Genomic DNA, 22,500 nt, shown 5'->3' on the forward strand with positions numbered 1-22,500 from the left:
CACGCACGCGCAGCAGGCACGTGGCGCAGGGCGGGGACAGCCATAACAAAAACAAGGCTGATCGATTCTTAACATCAAACTGATCGATCAGCTGATTACTGAGCACCTGCAGCCAGCCTCCTCCTGACACGAGAACAACAACAATACAAGACATCCGGGTCATTTACCTGATTGATCCTGCCCGGTAACTCCTCCCCGTGGGACCGGATCAAAAAGGAAACAGAATCTTTTGGATGTAGTCCAGTGTGTGTGTGTTTTTGTTTGTGTGTGAGTGTGTGAATGTGTAAGTGTGTGTGCGCGGGAGATGCCTCACTATATGGGCGCGTGAAGCCTCTCTTACCTGGACCACCTGCGGAGTTCCCTCCGGACCTCTGGCGGGGATCGAACCCGCAGGCTCACATGGTCCAGAACCCGCAGAGTCCCGCGGATCAGCTGCTTGTCTCTCTCTCTCTCTCTCTCTCTCTCTCTCTGCGGCTCACGCGACACGTCAGGTGTGATCGATGACGTTGATCGATGACTGATGACGCCGATTGTCGCCTCGTGCAGCTCCCCTCTCGAGGATCGAACAGCTGATCAGCGCGGATCGATGAAGTGATCCGCTCTTCATCCTCCTCCTCCTCATCGATACGGCCGCGTGTCTCCTCTCTCACACAGCAGCTCCATCAGCACCAAGCTGCGCGTGCACTGCGCCGCGGCCCCGCGCACGTTCCTGCACGCACACAGAGACTGGTGACCAATCAGCTGATCGATCAAATCAGGCTGAATCTAATGATTTATAAAAAAAATCTGATTTCATCTAAATTAAAGGAAAATTATTTATAGAAGTTTACTGAATATAATTCATATACATCACTACATCACTTTATTCTATTTCAGTATTCATACAGCTCTGGTTTCTTTATTCCTGTTGTTTCTTATCCATCACTACGATCACTTTATTCATCTCATTTTTACCTTTTACAGTTATATTGTATATATTAGTTGTTGTTCCATTATTCACCATGCACCTTATAACTTATCATTTAGTATTTAGTATTTGCCTACTTGCACATAGCTCTGTATATATATATTTATTTCTAGTTTATTGCACATAGTTCTGTTTACATCTGTTAGTCCGATCACTGTCCACTTATATCTACTCTTTTATATTTTGTATTTTAAGTTAAGTTTAAGCTTTAAGTTGTATTTAAATTGACACTTTATATTTAGGTTAAAATGTTTCGTACCTGCACTGTTGTTAATTTACTGCTCTGTGTGTCTTTGACTTCCCCCCCGGGGACAAATAAAGTTTTTTGAATTGAATTGAATTCATATATTTTATTAAGGTGGGGGAGATTCTTTATGGATTTACTTAACTTGATGCCACATGACCTTAATATTTACCATAAAACGTCAACCCATAGCCCGGGCTTTATTAACTTTAATCTGTGAGATGGCCTTTCATTATTTTCAAACTAAATTTGTTCACAGGAGAGACTAAACAGATTTACAAGTAACTCTGACCCCTAGTGTTTAAAATAGGTACTGCAGTCTAAATTCTAAACATCATATAGAGCTGTCTCCCCCCCTCCTCTCTAGAGTCCATGCTCTCACAAGTCACCATGTGGTGGACTCTGAAGCTTCAGTGTTTATCCAGCTCTGCATGGGTCTGTAAACCTTTCTGTGTTCTAACCTCTCTCCATTTTTCAAAAGTGATTTAATAAATTTAACAGCTGCAGGTGAAGTTTCTATGAATCAAATCAGAACCCGTTTCATTTGACAAACTCAAACTTTTCTTGTTGAACTCAATAAAAAAATCTCTTCAGACGTTTGGAGACAGGAAGTGGACTCCAGACAGTCGGTAAAAAAATGCTCTAAAAAACTTTATTGTTCCAGAGAATATTCACAAACAGGTCTCATTCCCAATAGCTGAAAAATCTCAAACAAACTGACCAATGGCTGAGCTCCGTCGCACAGGGACAACTCCATCAACAGAAGAAAAAAATCAATAGAATGACCACAGAAGAAGAAATAACAGAAACCAGAGAATTAGAATAAACTTTTTTTCAGACGTTTATATAAAAGAAAATCATATTTTAATGGGACAGAAAATAATTTACAATAAGCTGGTTTAAACCCCGCCCCCTTCTGCAGAGGCCCCACCCACTGTTAGCACTGTGACCTTTGACCTCTATCCTGAACTCTGGGTTAGGGAGGGCTAGCTACATCTACATTTAATAAACTCAAACTTTATTGTTTTTAGCCGAACATGTGACTCCAGCCCTCGCCGTCTCCATGACAACAAAGTAAAACAGTTTCTGACTGGTCGATAATGTACAGATATCCTACAAGTCTTTTTTTTTTTTAATCTGTCTCCCAAGGGACAGGAAACTCTCAAGGAGTCCCCGCCTCCATCCTGTTGACATGGTAACCAGACGCAGGGTGGAGCTTAAGACAACAGTAACCAATCAGAGTCCTCAGCTTCACATCAGCTCCTCCTATTGGTCGGTTTTGAACTTCTTTGGTCCGACAGGTTTACTGCAGGTGAGAAGAAGAAAAGGATAAGAGACGGAGCAGGTTCAATACACAAGAATAAAAACATTTCAATAAAAAATAAAAACGGTCTTCATAAAGAGGTTTGTTTAACCTTTGGGCAACAGCTAGCATGACGTTACATCATCTTTCTCAAACAATCAGATTCTTGTTATAATGTATTAATATGATCAAAGCTCTGATGTCGTCGTTTCTTTAAAGCCTCCAGAAACTCAAATCCACTAAAAGCTTCTAAGGTCCCGATCACACAGAGAACCATCGAAACAAAGCATCGCAGCCAATCAGACCGTGAGCTGCCACACAGGCTGGGAAATTATCCAAGCTCGCAAATTGATCAGTTTTTGTCTCAGTTTTCTAAAAGTTATGAATGTTTGTTTTCACTCAGATGTTTGTGGATGCTTAAGGAAGTGTTACATTTTGATATCACATATTTTTAATATTTAAAGTGAGGCTTCATAAGAGCTCAGAAAGCTTCAGCAGGACGCTTTGGTAAAAACCCCCGTAGTTTAAGATCAGTTCAGTTTTATTGATGTTTGTAATAAATAATGAAAAAAGAATCACTAAGAGAAATTAAATGAAAAGATGTTACACTAAAAATAAATAAAGTTTCCTGTTTGTGTGAGAGAAGAGAATTTGTTCTTACTAATCAGGAGATGCTCCGGCTCTCTTCACAGCTGGTTTAGCTTCTTTACTGCTCTCTACACACACACACACACACACACACACACACACAGACACACACAGACACACACAGACACACACACACACACACAGACACACAGACACACACACACACACACACAGAGACACACACACACACACACACACACACACAGACACACACACACACAGAGACACACACAGACACAGACACACACACAGAGACACACACAGAGACACACACAGACAGACACACACACACACAGACACACACAGAGACACACAGAGACACACACAGACAGACACACACACACACAGACACACAGACACACACACAGACACACACACAGACACACACAGACACACACAGAGACACACACAGACAGACACACACACACACAGACACACAGACACACACACAGACACACACACACACAGACACACACACACACAGACACACACACAGACACACACACAGAGACACACACACACAGACAGACACACACAGACACACACACACACACACACACACACAGACACACACACACACACACAGAGACACACAGACAGACACACACACACAGACACACAGAGACACACACACACACACAGAGACACACAGACACACAGACACACACACACACAGACACAGACACACAGACAGACACACAGACACACAGACACACACACACAGACACACACACACAGACACACACAGACACAGACACACACACACAGACAGACACAGACAGACACACACAGACACAGACACACACACACAGACAGACACAGACAGACACACACAGACACAGACACACACACACAGACACACAAACATTATTCATACATCATTAACATCATCGTCTACAATTTTTCCCAAGCAGGTATCGATATCGTGATTTTAAATTCTGATATCATAAAAACCCCCGTTGACTCACCTTGTAACCACCTGACCTGCGTGGCGGGCCCGTAGCCCTTCTGATTGCGTGCGGCGATGCGGAAGATGATGGCGGGTTTGGTGGTGTGGTCGATGTGGGCGTTGGCGAGGCTGGAGGCCTGGACCAGACAGGACGGGCTGACGCCGCAGTACACCCTCATGAAGGCCAGCTGGGCCGGACCAGAACCTGAGGCCGAGCTCGCCTGGCTGGACTGGATGGCCAGGTACACCGAGTACTCGGTGATCTTACCTGAGGTGACGGCAGGAGGCTCCCAGGTGAGCTGAGCCCCGTCCATGTTCTACAGCAACACAATCAGAGAGAGAGGCAAGTTAGAGCAGGCTGAGGGGACTACATTACGATTAAGATGGTGTGGCTTCCATGGTAACCAAGCTGAGCAAAAACTTCAAACAACCTCTATGACATCACAAACAGGAAGGGAGCTCACCTTGCTGATCTTGATGGCGCAGGGCGCTCCGGGGAAACCAGGTAGACATGTTTTAAAAGCCGACACCTCCGAGAAGGCTCCGCGGCCGCAGATATTTATCCCCGCCACACGAAACTTATACGCCGTGCCCGGCTGAAGCTCCACCTTCTTCATTTGACTGTAGTCAGGTACCACGCCTGAGTCATCCTGCAGGTGCACACCATCAAAACATGAGTGATAATGAACCAGTGTGTGTGTGTGTGTGTGTGTGTGTGTGTGTGTGTGTGTGTGTGTGTGTGTGTGTGTGTGTGTGTGTGTGTGTGTGTGTGTGTGTGTGTGTGTTTCTTACGTCGGCCATGTTTTCTCCGTAGGGGACGTAGTAATGTGTCACCACCATGTTGGTCACCTTGACGATGCCGACGTCGTACCACTGACTGTCCTTCACTGATGACCTCATCACCACGGTAGGCTTCTACACATAGTTAGCACAGCGCTGTTAGCAAACGATCATGTTCTTCATATGTATTGTTAGCATGCGGTTAGCGAGCGGCGTCTCTCACCCCTGCAGGAGCGGGGTTGCCGTTGGTAACCTCTGCGGGAAGCGCGGCTGTTTGAATCTTAACCGGGCTGGCAGTCAGCTGAGGGCTGGGGCCGAATGTACTGGCCAATCGGGCCACGGCGCTGGTCACAGCTGATGACGTCAGCTCGTGTCCGTTACTCTCTGCTGCGGGGTCATTCAGGCTGTCTGCTGGAGCAAGGCCCTCTGGGAAATAAACAAAAACTTTATTTAACAGCTGACAAGTGACAACAATCACAACTGCAGCCTGGTCCGTGTCATCGAGTATCCCAGCATGCTTTGCGGTATAAACTTGTACATCTGAAGCATCCCGCTATTTAGATGTAAAATACGTGTTAAAAGTGCGTCGTACCGACCAGACTGTACGGGTTCTTAAAACGTAATTGTAGCTCAGAATAAACCCAAAGTGTCTCTTCAGATTATAACCTTCAAAATAAAAGTCCAGAACCACAGATGCACCTGAAACCGTCTGTGTTCAGGAGCACATGGTTCACCTGTTCAGGTGTAGGTGTGTGTCTGCATGTGTACCTGTGGGCAGGCTGCTGGGCTCAGGTTCTGGTTGGTTGTGGATGCCCTGAAGCTGCTGCTGTACCAGAACCGCCAGATCCTGCTGAGTCAGAACTATGGGCTGATCCTCACCTTCAGAAAGAAAGAGACACACACACACACACACACACACACACACACACACACACACACACACACACACACACACACACACACACACACACACACACACACACACACACACACACACACACACACACACACACACACACGTAAGGTGCAGTCTGTATTGGTGAGTAGTCGACCTGTTTACTAGGGTTCAGGTCTCAGTGGAGCCCCCTGGGGTTCATATAAAGAAAACTCACCCATGTGTCCCGCTGCCTGCAGCACGGCCTGAATTGTCGCCTGCTGTACAGCGTCGTCTGTTCCCGTGGTTACGGCCAGCTGATCCGCGGTGAGTCCCGTCACCATCAGGGTCGTCGTACCCTCCCCTCCATCCCCCTCTGATGACATCAGCTCATGAGGAAGACCGCCGTCTGAGGTCATCTGAGAGAAACCAGCCGATTGGTTAGACCACCGTGTGTGTGTGTGTGTGTGTGTGTGTTGTGTGTGTGTGTTGTGTTGTGTTTCTGTGTGTGTGTACCTGTGCCGCCTCACTGTCCTCCATATGAACCTGTAACACCGTTGGCATCACATGCCCCGGTTGGCTGTCGGTCTGCATAGGCTCCTCCCCGTCTTCTGCTGATTCTGTTACCATGGCAACAGCCTCAGACGACTCAGCCCTGCCCTCTCCAACCAATGAGGAGATCTCCTGCGAACAAAGAGGATCATGGGACATCAGAGATGGTGAAGGTGTGTCGGTGAGTGTGTGTGTGTGAGCATGCTTACAGGTATAGACGGTCCGGGGGTGGGTGTGGACTGTGTAACCGTGGTAACAGCTCTGCTCTGGCTTGCTGTGGAGGGGGCCGGTGCAGGGGGGTCAGAGGAGGAGGAGGGGTCTGTGGAGTCTTCCTGCTGAGCTGCAGACAGAGGACAGGAAAGTGATGTGAATGGACAACTTCTTTAAGACAGAACATTTTTACTGTCCAGGTGAGACCTCAGGTGTGCGAGCAGGTTACCTGTGGCTGTGGTGGCAGTGTTGGTGGTCCCGGTCTCGTGGGTCTCACAGGGGGGGTTCGAACAAACCTGCAGACAGATACAACAGATCTCAGTCTACACTCATGTTTGACTAATCAGAAGCCATCAGAGCAAACCTGTCAGTGGTTGTCTCACCTGTGAGAGTCCACCTGTCCCCGCCGTGGTGGCGGTGTTGGTGGTCCCTGTCTCGTGGGTCTCACAGGGGGGGTTCGAACAAACCTGCAGACAGATACAACAGAACTCAGTCTACACTCAAGATCAACTAATTAGAGGCAATAAAAAAAGGTTTGTCATTGGTTGTCTCACCTGTGTGAGTCCACCTGTCCCTGCCGTGGTGGCGGTGTTGGTGGTCCCTGTCTCATGGGTCTCACAGGGGGGGTTCGAACAAACCTGCAGACAGATACAACAGAACTCAGTCTACACTCATGTTCAACTAATCAGAGGCAATAAGTGAAACCTGACCGGTGTTGTCTCACCTGTGTGAGTCCTCCCGCCCCCGCTGTGGTGGCAGTGTTGGTGGTCCCGGTCTCATGGGTCTCACAGGGCGGGTTGGAGCAGGTGTTCCCTGCAATCTGACTGACAGGAGCAGCCAGGTTGGAGCTCACCTGAGGATGAAAGGGGAGGAGCTGAGCACACTATTTGTTACCTCATAATAAGTCTTCCTGTCTAAACACCTGAGTGTGAGCTCACCTGCGGCGGTTGGTTCATGCTGGCCGAGGCGGTCGTGGCGGTGTTGGTCGTCCCCGTTTCGTGCATCTCACACGGCGGGTTGGAGCATTCTCTGTTGTTTCCGCCCATGGCTGCTGTGGCGACTGTGGCGGTGTTGGTGGTGCCAGTTTCATGGGTCTCACAAGGCGGGTTGGAGCACACCAACGTCACTGCAGCATCATCAGTGACATCATCAGTGACATCATCAGAAACACTGCAGTGCATTGAGTACTAAGCAGAATGTGCAGTACTGGTTTGTGTACCTGTGTTACCTGCAGTGTCTCCACTCTCTCCTCCCGCAGTACTGGATGTAGTTGTCGTGGTGCTTGTAGTACTTCCAGGTTCTTCTGAAGTCGGGGACGCCATGATGGAGACGGGTAGATCCTGGACTAGAGACTCCGCACCACTTGGAGTTGTGATCAGAGTCACCTGTGCGCACAATACTGCATTATTACTACAGAACTACACAACATGAGTCACTCAGGTGTGTGTTTTCAGTCTTCAGTTACCTGTTTGGGTCCAGCTGTTGTAGCTGTGACCTTGCCAGCAAGTGTGGCAATGGTTGCTAGGGTGGTGATGGGCGTTGCCAGGGAGGAGGTGACAACTCCTCCTGGTTTTGCGGTGGAGATACTTCCTGTTACTGTCCCCAGACTGGACACACCTGATACACACACACACACACACACACACACACACACACACACACACACACACACACACACACACACACACACACACACACACACACACACACACACACACACACACACACACACACACACACACACACACACACACACACACACACACACACACACACACACACACACACACACACACACACACACACACACACACACACACACACACACACACACACACACACACACACAGGGTCAGCTCAGGTGTGTTGCAGCTGAAATTGAGAGTACTTGACGTGTAACCAGGGTTTACCTGAGGTTCCCTTGACAACCAGTGTGGTCACATTGGGTTTGGCGCCGACAGCTCCAGGTGACACTAGTCTGACTCCGCCCATAGGTACAGTCCTCAGGATTGTACCTGGCGTCCCCGGAGCTCCTTTCAACACCACCTTAACACACACACAAAAAACAACAGTTATTATTGTATATATGACTTCTATACGTGTTACCTGTGATCAGGTGTGTTATTTGTGGTCAGGTGTGTTACCTGTGTGTGTGAGTGTTACCTGTATTCAAGTGTGTTACCTGTGGTCAGGTGTGTTAAATGTGATCAGGTGTGTCACATGTGTGTGTAAGTGTTACCTATGATCAGGGGTGTTATTTGTGGTCAGGTGTGTTACCTGTGGTCAGGTGTGTTACCTGTGGTCAGGTGTGTTACCTGTAGTCAAGTGTGTTTAATGTGATCAGGTGTGTTACCTGTGTGAGTCCCTGCTGGCCTCCTGAGCCAATCTTCGGGACCGTTGTGAGGATTTTTCCGGCACTTCCTGCTGTGACCATCTTGGTGGTGAAGATTGTATATGGACTGTTGGCACCTGCAGGGGGGGGAGGAGCTTAACTGTCAGTCATCCTGTTTGAAATAAAGCATGTCAGGTGTGTGCAGGTGTGTGTTTGAGTACCTGCCCCCCCCTGCAGAGCAGACATAGGGATGGTCTTGATGATGGTGGCTCCTGGTTTTGTGCCTGTTCCCGGGGCTACGCCGAGGATTGTGGATTTGGGGGATCCGGCCTGCGCGGTGCTGAGGAGGGTCGTCTGCTTCCCGTCGGCCGATGTCACCAGCTTCAGGATGGTTCCTGGTGGGAGGGAGCCTTTCGTCTGACACACAGAGAGGGGGATGGGGTTATTGTGTCTGCTGGATCTTGGGGGGCGGGGTTAATGTGAGGTTCAGCCTGTACCTGCAGGAACTGTGTGAGGGGGCTGCTCACAGTCTGACCAGTCGCCGCTCCACTCTGCACTTGTTTAGTCTGGACCACCATCTTCCCAAGGTTACCGAGGTTACCAAGGTTACCGATCTGACACAGACAGAAAGTGAGATTTGTTTCCAGTTTTTTTTAATTGTTTTGCTGTAAAGGCGCCTTCACAATACTCACCAGAGACCCGCCTCCTCCCAGTGAACTGTTGACCAGTGTGATGGTCTTTGTGACTCCCCCCACCATCGTGGTGACCACCTGAGCCTGTTGGGAGACGGTCACTGTGCCCGATTTATGCACGGTGATGATCGGTCTGCCGGGGGTGCCGGAGGTGGAGACTCCAGAGGCCACGCCCACCTGAGCAGCAGCAGTCTTCAGGATGCGGGTGGCTGGGTTTGTTACCTGCAACAGGTGAGAAGAGACAGGTTTGTGCTAAGATGATTGACAGGTTGTACTGAATGGGGCGGGCTTTGATTATGTTTTGAGATCAAAGTGTGTCTATTCCTCCCCTGCTGATGACTCACTTCCTGTTTGTGTGATAACTGTGTGATAACCTGAGCCTCTTCCCTAAACATAGTGTTCAGTTTGATACAGTATGTAGTGTTGTTACCATGGTAACGGGGGTGCCCTGTTTGGTTCCTGGACTCACGGACACAGTCTTCACGAGCGTTGCTCCCGCAGGGACGTTCAGCATCGCCGCCGTGGACGGAGGGATCTTCTGAGTCGCTGCAGCTGCGGCCGCCAACGCCGCCATGCCGCTCATCTGTGGACTGCCCCCTTGTGACTGAGAGGAGACGGGAGGCAGGAGGCGTGAAAACAATGAATTAAAGAGTTGGGCGCAGGATATTTTTTTCAGGAGCTTTCAGCAGCTGGAATTCCTCGGTTGCCATGGAGACACTGCATCAGTCTCCATGACGACTGAGCAAACTTCCTGTTTTGATAAATGTGCACAAAAGCTTCAGAGGACCACGAGTTAGAAAGGTTTTTACCGTCGCTTGACCAGCCTGGGCAGGTACGACCATACGAACACCTGCAGGAAGTGTCGTCACGGCAACTGGAGATTTAGGTGCGGCCTGCCTCACGGTAACGAAAGAGGCTCCGCCCCCTACTCCTGGAGCTGCCACCTTCAGGACTGCTACAGAAAACAGGTCACAGGTGAGAAACACTCAGATCAACCCGCTCTGTCACCTGGACATCTACCTGGAGAAGTGTGTTACTCACCTGGGGCTTTGGCTACAGCAGCCAATGGGCTCGCAGGAACAGCGGCGGTGGGGGAGGGCAGCAGTGTGATGCCAGACTGGTTGGCTAATGTCGTGGCGACGGGGGAGGGGCTGTTTGAGAAGCTCGCTACGGGTGTGGCTGTTGGGACGAGGTTGGGGGCGGTGCTAGCGGCAGGTGAGGTGACAGCAGGTGTGGCAGGAATGTCGTACTTCTGTAGCTGCAGCACGTAGGTGTCGGCAGTCTGAGACGGGCCCCAGCTCACCTCCAAAGACGACGTGTTAGCCCGAACCAGCTGGACCCGGGAGGGGGCGCAGGGACGCTCTGAGGACAGAACAGGTGAGACAGACAAGTAAGCGAGGGTTCAGCAGACAGGTGAGACACACAGGGTCTGTCAGCTGTCTCACTCACCTGTCTCCAGGTACCAGAGGTCCTTGCAGCACACCTGGTTGTTCCAGGCCTTCCTGTATCCGTCCCTGCCGCTCCAGATGTACAGTCTGGAGTTAATGGCCACGCTGCAGTGACCAGCGCGAGCTCTCGGGACGTTCTCCTCCAGACTGTCCATCAGCACCGTCTCCCAGCACATCGTATCTGCAGGCAGACAGACAGGTGGTCAGACAGGTGGAAAGCAGTGTGTATATGTGCGTTTATATGTGTGTGTGTGTGTGTGTGTATGTACCAAGGTTGAGGCAGGCCAGTGAGTTGGTACACTTCCACTCCTTCTCATGAGTCGCCACCTTCACATCATCCATCACCAGAGGAACCCAACCTCCAAACACGTACATCCTGAGCACAGACAGACAGGCAGGCAGACAGGTGGACAGGCAGACAGTTAGTGTCAGGTGAGAGCTGCCTGTCAGGTGAACAGAGTGAATCTGTGTACTGTCTGTGTGTAATATATCTGTGTAGTATTACTTGTTGTTGATGGTGGTGGCAGAGTGAAGGCTTCTGGGAAGGGGTGCGGTTCCATTGAGGGTCGGTTTACTCCACGTCAGAGAGTCTGTGACATCATCAGAAAAGGAACCAATCAACAGTCAGAACAGTGGTTAGAATGGAAGAGAATCAGAGAGTGACCTCTAAAATTCTTCTGAGTGTTGTTGTCATGCTGGGAGGTTAAATCCATGTGTATGCACCCTAATAATCAAAACCACAGTTAGTGACACTTCTAATTGCATGTTTAAAGTTCCATATTGTTGCATTTGTGTGTTGTGCAAGTGTTAGGATTTCATTCGTTCCTGCAGGGGGTGCTGGAGTCCCATCGATGGCGGTCTCCATGCTGGAAATGCTGTCTCAGTCTAACTTTCAGTCAACCTAACGACAGGCTGAGAGCTGGAGCTGAGGCGGGTTTTAAACCTCCTGACAAACCGTTACACCGCGCCCACCTGTCAATCAGGTCAGCTACACGCCTTATTGTGAATAACTCTTATCCTTCATCAAATCAAAACTGATGAGTCATCAAAACATTCACCCCCCGTACAGTGTGTGTTCATCGAGACATGAGCTAATCACACCTATTTGGTTTTTTGAACCAGGCTGTAAACATGTTAATCTCTGCTGTAAAAACAGGCTTTTTAGAATGGGTGTGTATGTGACTTCTGGGGCTCTTGGAGCAAACTAACCACTCGCTACCTGCGCCACAATATTTGGTTACATTTTATAAAGAAAATCTAAATCATGGAGAAAAGCATGGCCTCTGACAATGTGCACCTGTCTCACCTATGTGCAGCACCCACAGATCTCCCAGCCTGCAGCCGCTCATGCCTCCGTAGATGATGAGTCTGTTGTTTCCGCGGCCGCTTGTCACCACGGCAGTGTGACTCTCTCTGGGGGGCGGGGGCTGACCCGAGGTCGGAGGGATCTCCCAGCCGACCACGCTGGAGCCCGGCCGCAGCTCCAGACAGTACAGGTCGTTCAGGTACCTGGAGAGGACAGATGAGATGGTTAAAGAGCAGCTGTTTGCATCCAACAGGAAGTTGTGCAGGTACACGGGGCTGGGGATGTTTTCTTTACCTTGGGATGTTATTTTTAGGGTCTTCGCTGTCATTGGCCAGTCCTCCAAACAGGTAGCAGCTGCTTCCAATCAGAGAGAAGCTGTGTCCAAGGCGGGGGCAGGGGGGCGGGCCGTTCTTTGGAGCCTTGGCCTTCAGACGTTTCCACTCCCAGCGGCTCGCCTGAAGACACAACAGGAAGTAGTTTGTACATATTGTCCAAACAATTCATCTTAGAGTTCAGAGAAGAAGAATCCAGCACATGTTTCATAAAGACTGACCTGCAGTTCGTACAGGTCGCTGCTGTACTTCCCATACTCCACCATCCCTCCAAACACCAGCAGCCTCGTCCCATCGCACACGAAGCCGTAAGCAGCACAGCCGGGGGGGACGTCACCCCGAACAGCCGGGATGAACCACTGGTTAGTAGCTGGGGGGGAGAGAGAGCATCAAGTTACGACAGTTTACAGGTTAATGTTTTTAAAGTACTCTTTAAACCATCACACAAACGTTTTCCAGATTATTCTAATCCAAAAATAAATTCAGTCCACAAACTTAAAAAACTTTTAGATTCTGTACTTTTAGAAGAAGTCTCGTAATACTGCAGTTCAACTAACTCAACACAAGCAAGAATTAACACTTGTAAAAAGTTATTTAACCTTTATTAAACCAGGTAATTAACCCACTGAGATCAAGATCTCTTTCACAAGGGTGATCTGGCCAAGAGGGCAGCAGCAGCAGCGCATGTCGTAATAAACAGAAGGTGGGGAAACATTGTGTAAATGAAGTTCATAAGAGTAGAGTATTTGACAGAGCTTCTACAAGTCCATCTACACATTGCACAGTTCCTTCAAAGTGAAACTGAATAGAATCGATGTAAAGTCACTGAACCAGGTTAGGGCAGCACGATATGGGAAAAAAACTTAAACTGGGATATATTTTCTTTCTGCGATATATTGAAATACAGAAAATAATAGTACAGTTTCTTAAATATTTATTTTTCGCCTTTTTGTGCCTTTATTGGAGAGACAGGATAGTTGGAAATCAGGGAGAGAGAGAGAGTGGGAAATGACATGCAGGAAAGGAGGTGGATTTGAACCTGGACCGCCCGCTTGGAGGACTACAGCCTCCATACATGGGGCGCACGCACTAACTGCACCACCAGCGCCCCAATAATAGTATAGTTTTAACACTGAAGTGCAGTTAATTAACCCATTATAAAGTGTGCATATATTAGCTATAACTCTCTGTACCTATATGCTGCCGCTTGAGCTTCATCTGACAACAGGAACGCCCCCTGAAGTCGAAACTCTGACTCAGACCTGTTTTTCTTCTTCTCATTGTTGCGGTTGTTTATTAAACGTTTAAAGAGATGAGCTACGACAACAGAAAAGTCTTCAAGTAGATGTTGATGCGTTCAATTGGATGAAGCGCTTCCAAATGACAACAGTCACTTAAAAACAGCTGTAGAATGACCAGCGATGATTTTTCCTTCATGTAATCATCTACTTTGTCTGGACGCAGAGCCGCCCCTGTGGTACAGTGGTACAGTCGGTCATCCCTAAACCGGGAATTTGGGGGTTCAATCCCCAGCTCCAGCAGCCACAACTCTGGTGTGTCCTTTGAGAAGACTCTTAACCCAGAGTTGCTCCCGCTGCTGAGTTAACGTCTTATGAATGTGATGTGAATGGATAATACTGGTAGACACTTTACACAGCAGCCTCTACCATCAGGGTGGTTATGTGTAGGTGTGACATGTGGTGTAAAAGCCCTTTGAGTCGTCTGAAAACTAGAAAAGAAGCTCAAATCTATTTACAACAATTGGGTGTCCTAGTAGTAGTAAAAAAAAAGGAGTAAAATAATAATAATTATTAATAATAATAAAAAACAACCATAAGACAGTGATTAAATAAAATAACAAAAGAAACCATGTTTGATTAATAACTCCTGATCTTTTCGATGTATTGTATTTCACGGGTCTTTGTTGTTTCTATCCGTTATAATGCAGCAGAGGGGCGTGTCACTGTGACGTCAGCAATGTTTTCAGTAAAAAACGCGCCATTTCTTTCTGTGTTACAGCCAGAGCCGCTGCGTTAGCTCCACGGCTAATCCCGTTAGCATGCGGTGGCTAAAAAGGCTAAAGTTAGCTCCAGTAGCAAAAAGCTAATTTAGCCCAGCGGTGCTAACATCCTGTCCTGAGCTGAAGTGAAGTGATTAACGTTTATCTTTAGTTTCAAACACATCTACTGAATTAAAAGCCCAAATTATATATATCAGCTGTTAGCATTTATTTATATATATTAGCTGTTTAGCAAGATAAGCTATGTAGCGCTTAGCTTTCTGTTAGCATGAACACGGCTAGCGTCTCTTCATGTTTATCTGTTTACACATTAATTATCTTAATCCGTTAAATAGCAGTAAACAGGTAAACATGTACCTGTGTTGTAGACGTGGAGTTCGTCCACGATCCCCTCGTTTCCTCCTCCGAACACGACCATCAGCTCCTTGATGTTGACGGCTCGGTGTCCGTGTCGGGGCCGCGGCACAGGGCCGCTCCAGCCCAGGACGCGTTTCCACCGGGGCTGCAGCACCGCGGGGGTCCCGGGCTCGGTTTCCATGACGCCTCAGTGCGTGTGTGTGTGTGTGTGTGTGTGTGTGTGTTTCTCTCGTTCCTTAGTGAGAAACAAATTCTCCAAATTCAGTTCAGAGTTTGTCAAAGTTTAAAATCAGTTCCGGCCTGCTAACAGCGGGGTTAGCATTAGCCTGTCAGCTAGCTCCCAATGCTAAGTAGCCGGCTACCTTTAAGTGTTTGTCTGTTATGTTGCTACCTCGCACTTCCCCGGACAGTTTTCCTCTCTTGTCCGCGGTCTATCAGACAGATTTAAATCAGACAGGTTGAATCAGAAGCCTCCTCTGGTGCTGCAGTCTGTGGGTGGACGTTCAGTGTGCTGGTAGTTAGCCGCGGCACTGCAGCGCACCGTCCGCCATCTTAGCCCGGGTGAAGCGACGCGGAGTCTGGAGGACGAAAACACGCAGAACCAGGAACGCTACGCCGAGCCAGCAGGAAAATAAGATTAACGGCTTCTCCATGCATCAGTGTGACGGAGCACTGTGGAGGCGGAGAGCTGGAGTTTAATGTGCAGAAGTCAGGGTGTGAGCGCCGGGCAGGGAGCCGCCATCTTGCTGCTAACAGCAACCAAACAAAACACAGAGAGGCCGGGCGGCTAGGTGGCTAACTGCTAACAGACAGCTGATCCACCAGAGGGCGCCAGAGAGTGAAACCGTAATAATAATAATAATAATAATAATAATAAACTGTAATATTTACAGTTATATAGTGAAACCGTAATAATAATAATAAAAAAACTGTAATATTTACAGTCAGAGAGTGAAACCGTAATAATAATAATTATAATAAACTGTAATATTTACAGTTATAGAGTGAAACCGTAATAATAATAATTATAATAATAAACTGTAATATTTACAGTCATATAGTGAAGCCGTAATAATAATAATAATAATAAACTGTAATATTTACAGTCAGAGAGTGAAACCGTAATAATAATAATAAACTGTAATATTTACAGTCATAAAGTGAAACCGTAATAATAATAATAATAAACTGTAATATTTACAGTTATAGAGTGAAACCGTAATAATAATAATAAACTGTAATATTTACAGTCATAAAGTGAAGCCGTAATAATAATAATAATAAACTGTAATATTTACAGTCAGAGAGTGAAACCGTAATAATAATAATAAACTGTAATATTTACAGTCATAAAGTGAAACCGTAATAATAATAATAATAAACTGTAATATTTACAGTTATAGAGTGAAACCGTAATAATAATAATAAACTGTAATATTTACAGTCAGAGAGTGAAACCGTAATAATAATAATAAACTGTAATATTTACAGTTATAGAGTGAAACCGTAATAATAATAATAAACTGTAATATTTAGTTATATAGTGAAACCGTAATAATAATATTAATAATAAACTATAATATTTAGTTATAGAGTGAAACCGTAATAATAATAAACTGTAATACTTACAGTCAGAGAGTGAAACCGTAATAATAATAATAAACTAATATTTACAGTCATAGAGTGAAACCATAATAATAATAAACTAATATTTAGTCATATAGTGAAACTGTAATACTCACTCACTCTATAACTGTAATATTTACAGTCATAAAGTGAAACCGTAATAATAATAATAATAAACTGTAATATTTAGTTATATAGTGAAACCGTAATAATAATATTAATAATAAACTATAATATTTAGTTATAGAGTGAAACCGTAATAATAATAAACTGTAATACTTACAGTCAGAGAGTGAAACCGTAATAATAATAATAAACTAATATTTACAGTCATAGAGTGAAACCATAATAATAATAAACTAATATTTAGTCATATAGTGAAACTGTAATACTCACTCACTCTATAACTGTAATATTTACAGTTATAGAGTGAAACCGTAATAATAATAATAATAATAAACTGTAATATTTACAGTCAGATAGTGAAACCGTAATAATAATAATAAACTGTAATATTTACAGTCAGAGTGAAACCGTAATAATAATAATAATAATAAACTGTAATATTTAGTCAGAGTGAAACCGTAATAATAATAATAAACTGTAATATTTACAGTCAGAGAGTGAAACCGTAATAATAATAATAAACTGTAATATTTACAGTCATATAGTGAAACTGTAATAATAATAATAATAACAATGAACCGTAATATTTACAGTCAGAGTGAAACCGTAATAATAATAATTATAATAAACTGTAATATTTACAGTCAGAGTGAAACCGTAATAATAATTATAATAAACTGTAATATTTACAGTCAGAGTGAAACCGTAATAATAATAATAATAAACTGTAATATTTAGTTATATAGTGAAACTGTAATAATAATAAACTGTAATATCTACAGTCATAGAGTGAAACTGTAATAATAATAAACTGTAATATTTAGTCATATAGTGAAACCGTAATAATAATAAACTGTAATATTTACAGTCATAGAGTGAAACCGTAATAATAATAATAAACTGTAATATTTACAGTTGTAGAGTGAAACCTTAATAATAATAATAAACTTTAATATTTACAGTCTATGAGTGAAACATGCAATGTTTTAAATCACTTAATTAATATGAGGGACAAAAAATGACTAAAGTATAAATAAATAAATGTTGGGAGAAATGCATACATTAATGTATAAATAATTAAATAAATATATAAATAAATATATATATCAAAGTCAAAGTCAAAGTCAACTTTATTGTCAATTTCAAAATATGCCAGACATACAGTGGAATCGAAATTGCGTTTGTCTCCCTACAGGTCCCTACAGTCTGAGCTACTGCCACCCCCCACTACCTGCTACCTGCTACTGTGTTAGTGAAGTGAAAACAAGAACACTTACGTACAGTATAGAAATGATTTATTATTGATTGTACAGATACAGATTGATATCACAGCTCTTCATCCATTATTTGGTATTTAAAGTAACAAGATGATAATAAATAGAAAACGGAATCATCGTGTCAGCTTGTTTGTGTCATAGTGCGTTCAGGGTCAGAGACACTGCAGCAAGGAACCATGGCTGTTTATTACAAACCATGGAGGATATTATGGGATATGCACCATTATAAATAACAGAGAGAAGACTTAAACAGGACGAGAGAGACACATGCTGTGAAAGGAAAGAGTGAAATGACGACAGCAGGAAGCTGCTGATAAGCTGATCCTCCTCAGATTGACAGCTCAATGTTAATGATTAAAGTTAAAGGAAGTACTCAACAGAAGCTGTAAACAGATCATCATGAAGAACGTTTATGTCTCCTCAGTGTGTTCAGTGAAATGTTAAAACATGAAGAAAGAGTTTAAATAAAACGAGAGGCTGAGCGTGAAACTCTGATCCAATACTTTTTCATTATTATCAGAATCAGACAACTGAGGTGAAACACCTGTTTCCCTCCTGCAGGTGTGGAGAGGATTCACATTGTACCCGTGTGTCAGACTCTGCTCTCATAGAGCTCTATGGACTGCTGGTGGTTTGAACTAACTAACTCGTCATGAGAGGCGTGTTGGGCTCAGGTGTGTTTAGCCGCTGGAAGGTAATCCAGCTCGTCGCTCTCCTCTGGTCCTCTCCCCTCCTCAGAACTCCGCCCCTCATCTGAGGAGACACAAGACGGCAACAGAGGAGGTCCAAATCAAACACAAGTCATAGAAGTGTAATAAACACATGTTATAGATGCGTTATAAACAGGTGAGTTATAAACAGGGCATTTGCGTACAGAGGTCGTCAGCTGACAGCAGTTCGGGGGTTCGGATCCTTCCCTCATCGTACTGACTCTTCTTCTGCAGGAAACGCTCTTTAATGGGGTTGATTACCACTGAACACACAGGTCAAAGGTCACATTATCACCTATTATAACACTTGGGTCAAAGTTCAAATGTTAAGAGTTCAAACTGTCACAGTGGGAAGCTACTTTAAAACTCCGTCACGCACTTTTCATCAGGACTTTCAGAATAAAACTCAAATTCAGAGGAGATTTATCTTCCTTACATGCACTCTGTGAGTAGTTACACACACTAACCCTTTTCTCATAGTCCACTGCACAGCTCCTACATTACACCTTTTGTATATTTTGTGTTTTTATCTTTATATTTTCCATTTTTAAATTCTATTTTATATATTGTAATATCTTCTTATTCTGTATTATTTAAGTTGTTTCTAGTTCTGCTTTATTTCCTTGTTAATTGTTTAGCACCAATACACCAAGTCAAATTCCTTTATGTGTAAATGTACTTGGCAATAAACCCAGATTCTGATTCTGATTCTGAGAAACAGTCGGATTACAGAACAGTGCTGCAACATGTACGATAACTATCGTATTTGTACCATCATTTTGTACAATCAACAACTGCAGAAAAGGCCAAATGCACAATCATTTTGCAATTTCAATGTCTCCTCAACCAAACATTGTTTGTGAATTAAGAGCAACCAATCACATCAGCACCTTCCAGCACCTGACCGACACAGCCACCCCTCTGCTGCCAGGCTCTACCTGCCAATCAAATCGTCACCTGATGCCCTCCTCACGCCTGCGGCTCGTTATGAAAACTGTAGAGAACGCACGTCAAAGCGACTTAAAATGCTACTAGCTTAGCTACACAGCGGCTGAAAGCGGAGCAGTCCGCAAACAATCTAGACTTTAATATTTTGTTCCTTTGCTCGTTTATTTAAGTAAATGTGGCGTGCAGGGCGTAGTTTTACCGTTCAGTGTGGTATTTAGGACCCTTTTTTTTTTTTTTTTTTTTACATGTACGATAGTTTTAAGTAGAATGCGGTAATTTTAAAGCTGCAGTACGATATTCTTGTGTTTCCCATTTGGCATCACCGTTACAAAATAAAAGCTTCTGGTAATAATTGTGAATAATTAAACATTATTTAGTTAATGTTGTTTGTAACTTTTAGTCATTTGAGTTCAGTTTGAGTGTTATTTCTGGGAAATGTGTTTTGACTGTACTTCATATTTACAGATTAGCATTCTACTGTTAGCTTTGTCCGTTAGCTTGTAAAGAGTGCCCCCTGTTTGTTCTTAAGGCAGAGATGCTCCACGCTAAGCTAACATGTCGATCCGTCTGTGTACCTGGGGGCCTCGGAAACAATGACTGCAAGGACCCCACGGGAGAGAGGCTTCCTGGGACTCCATACAGATCTGCTGTGGCGGCCCCCCCGGTGAGAACCCCTGAACTGTCCCTGCTGCAGCCGGGCCGGGTGGGGGAGTTGTACTGGTTCTCGGTGGGGATAGACGGCTGACTGAACTGGGACTCTGAGGGCCTGGTAGGATGGAGATTCTGATCTCTGGTGGATGGAGACAGAGATCTGGAACTGGTCCCATTGGATCTGCACGGGGAGCGGAGGTCATACTGCGAAAAACCTCGACTCTCATCAGTCTCACGGGGACCGACGAAGGACGAGGAGCAGGGGGGTAGGGAAGAGGAGGAGGATGAGGAGGGGAGGGAGGAGGAGGAGGATGAGGGGAGGGAGGAGGATGAGTGTAGCGGGTCAGGGGGGGTGAGAGAGCAGAAGGAGGAGCAGGAGGAAGAGGAGGACATGGAGAGCTGGTACGTGTCCTCCAGCGGTCCCACTTTGGACATTTGTTGGGACAGAGCTTCCACACTGGAGTCCAGAGAGTGGGGGGGTCTGGGGAGGGAGGGGGGTTGAAGATGAGGGTGATGGAGTAGGGAGGCGGAGGAGCAGCTGCCCTCCCTCACACGGCTGTGGATGTCCTGAAGTTGGTCAAACACCTGAGAGGAGGAACAGAGGAGGATCAAAACAGGAGCCCTGAGGAACTCCACATGCTACCGTAAAATCCTGAATATAAGTACACTAGTATATAAGTCTCGGTCTGTTTTCAAGGGGGGTGGGGGGGGGTCTCTCTCACTGCATTTGTGGTCTCCTGTTTCAGGATTCTACACTGGTATATTGGTCGCAGCGGTATAAAGGATACAGCCGACTTTTTAGATGGAAAAATTAGGGATTAAAAGTGCGTCTTCTACAACGGATTTTGCCGCAACTTCTAAAAAAGTTACTATGAAGAGATGCCAGCGCCCCATATTTGCTCATATATAACTGAGGACAGACACAGCTACTAACACAGAAATAAAACAGAAGCAGAGTTGGTTTTCTTTAAATAAACATGAAACAGAAAACACTCTCTGTCTCACCTTCTCCATTTTCGGTCTCTTCTTCCTGTTCTTATCGAGACAGCTGCAGGCCAGAAAGACCATCTCCATGTGGCCAACAGGCTCTGCAGCACCCCCTGCAGGACGACACAGACACAACAGCTGCAGGTATCAGGAACAAACACACAAAGGCCCTTTCCGAATTGTCACAGTTCAGTAGTCAGTACTTTTCAGTAGGAGTTTCAGTAGTCTGAACTCTCGTGGTCATTCAGTGGTCATTTTTTGGGTCCACCTCAGTATACTGAACATTTCAGAATGGATACTAACTTCCTGGTTTTATGCAGTATGGATCGGATGAATCCTTTCAGGAAATGAATTGTATTTTACCCACAATGCTGTGCGAAATTAAACGTAAATCGTCACTTCACGTCCGCCTCCAAATCAAAACAAACGAGCGTGGATTAATTGAATCAATTTTTAATCTAGAGTTAAAGTCCCGACTGAAATCACTACTTTAAATTAACAACAGAAAATAAAACAAATATCTGCATTATTATAAAACCTTTCCTCCTCTATTTAAATAATGATTTCACTATTTAAATGTGTCTTTATTGGTTTATTTTATATTCTGTATATTACTGTCTTTCATTTGTTCTTTATGTACTGTATGTTATTTACTTATTTAATCTTTTACTTGATTTACATTGTGATATTGTTTTGTTTACCTGACTGTATATGCGCATTACTCTTCTCCAATAAAGCTAAACAAAAAAAACAAAAAAAACGGGTGAATGCGGCCGGTTCGGGAAACGTAAATGACGTCACTTCCATACTGAATGAATCAGAAGAAGTAGGAACAAATATCTGCCTACTGAATAGTAGGTACTAACAGTATACAGCAGATAGTAGGTACTGACTACTGACAGATTGAAGAGGTACTTGGCAATTCGGATACAGCCTCACACTCGCACACAATCACAAAGAAAAACTACGGCAAGGGATATGTGCAACTGACACACACACACACTGACCTGAGATCAGCCGGTGGTCCAGCTGTTTCCTCCACTCTGCTGCACATGAACCAGCCGGACTGTCCTCCACCTCCTCCACCAGGTCCTTCTGTAGACCAAACACAGGAACCTTTAGATCCCTTTACATGACACCAGGACTGGATCCAGCTTCAAG

The 22,500-nt window shown here is 45.1% G+C and overlaps 3 protein-coding genes across 6 annotated transcripts in view; all 3 read right to left on the reverse strand.

Moving 5' to 3' along the window:
• Positions 1-672, reverse strand: part of ccdc120a (coiled-coil domain containing 120a) — a 27,271-nt gene extending 26,599 nt beyond the window's left edge. For all 3 annotated transcript variants that reach the window (XM_061058396.1, XM_061058394.1, XM_061058395.1), the window contains exon 1: positions 341-672. The gene's annotated coding sequence lies outside the window, so the exon portion shown is untranslated. The remainder of the gene's footprint in view (positions 1-340) is intronic.
• Positions 673-1,836: 1,164 nt separating this feature from the next.
• LOC132989592 (host cell factor 1-like) lies at positions 1,837-15,786 on the reverse strand. Its single transcript, XM_061057292.1, is given in 31 exon segments — positions 1,837-2,517; positions 3,176-3,230; positions 4,131-4,428; positions 4,576-4,761; positions 4,904-5,026; positions 5,115-5,317; positions 5,660-5,770; positions 6,004-6,184; positions 6,282-6,449; positions 6,527-6,657; positions 6,757-6,823; positions 6,911-6,994; positions 7,082-7,167; positions 7,170-7,347; positions 7,466-7,653; positions 7,747-7,912; positions 7,993-8,144; positions 8,438-8,573; positions 8,881-9,276; positions 9,357-9,473; positions 9,552-9,773; positions 9,982-10,155; positions 10,361-10,506; positions 10,593-10,913; positions 11,001-11,180; positions 11,269-11,375; positions 11,505-11,589; positions 12,306-12,508; positions 12,600-12,760; positions 12,859-13,007; positions 15,015-15,786. Coding segments are annotated over 31 exon segments (4,995 nt in total). The 5' UTR covers positions 15,196-15,786; the 3' UTR covers positions 1,837-2,477.
• A 2,258-nt stretch (positions 15,787-18,044) lies between these two features.
• irak1 (interleukin-1 receptor-associated kinase 1) overlaps positions 18,045-22,500 on the reverse strand; it is an 11,759-nt gene continuing 7,303 nt past the window's right edge. For both annotated transcript variants that reach the window (XM_061058436.1, XM_061058437.1), the window contains exons 11-15: positions 22,347-22,434; positions 21,358-21,452; positions 20,277-20,937; positions 18,918-19,016; positions 18,045-18,796 (exon numbers count right to left, since the gene is read on the reverse strand). In XM_061058436.1, coding sequence (XP_060914419.1) covers positions 18,714-18,796; positions 18,918-19,016; positions 20,277-20,937; positions 21,358-21,452; positions 22,347-22,434 — 1,026 coding nt within the window. In that variant the 3' untranslated portion in view covers positions 18,045-18,713. The remainder of the gene's footprint in view (positions 18,797-18,917; positions 19,017-20,276; positions 20,938-21,357; positions 21,453-22,346; positions 22,435-22,500) is intronic.

The sequence above is a fragment of the Labrus mixtus genome, chromosome 15 (genome assembly GCF_963584025.1).
Source record: "Labrus mixtus chromosome 15, fLabMix1.1, whole genome shotgun sequence".
NCBI lineage: Eukaryota > Metazoa > Chordata > Actinopteri > Labriformes > Labridae > Labrus > Labrus mixtus.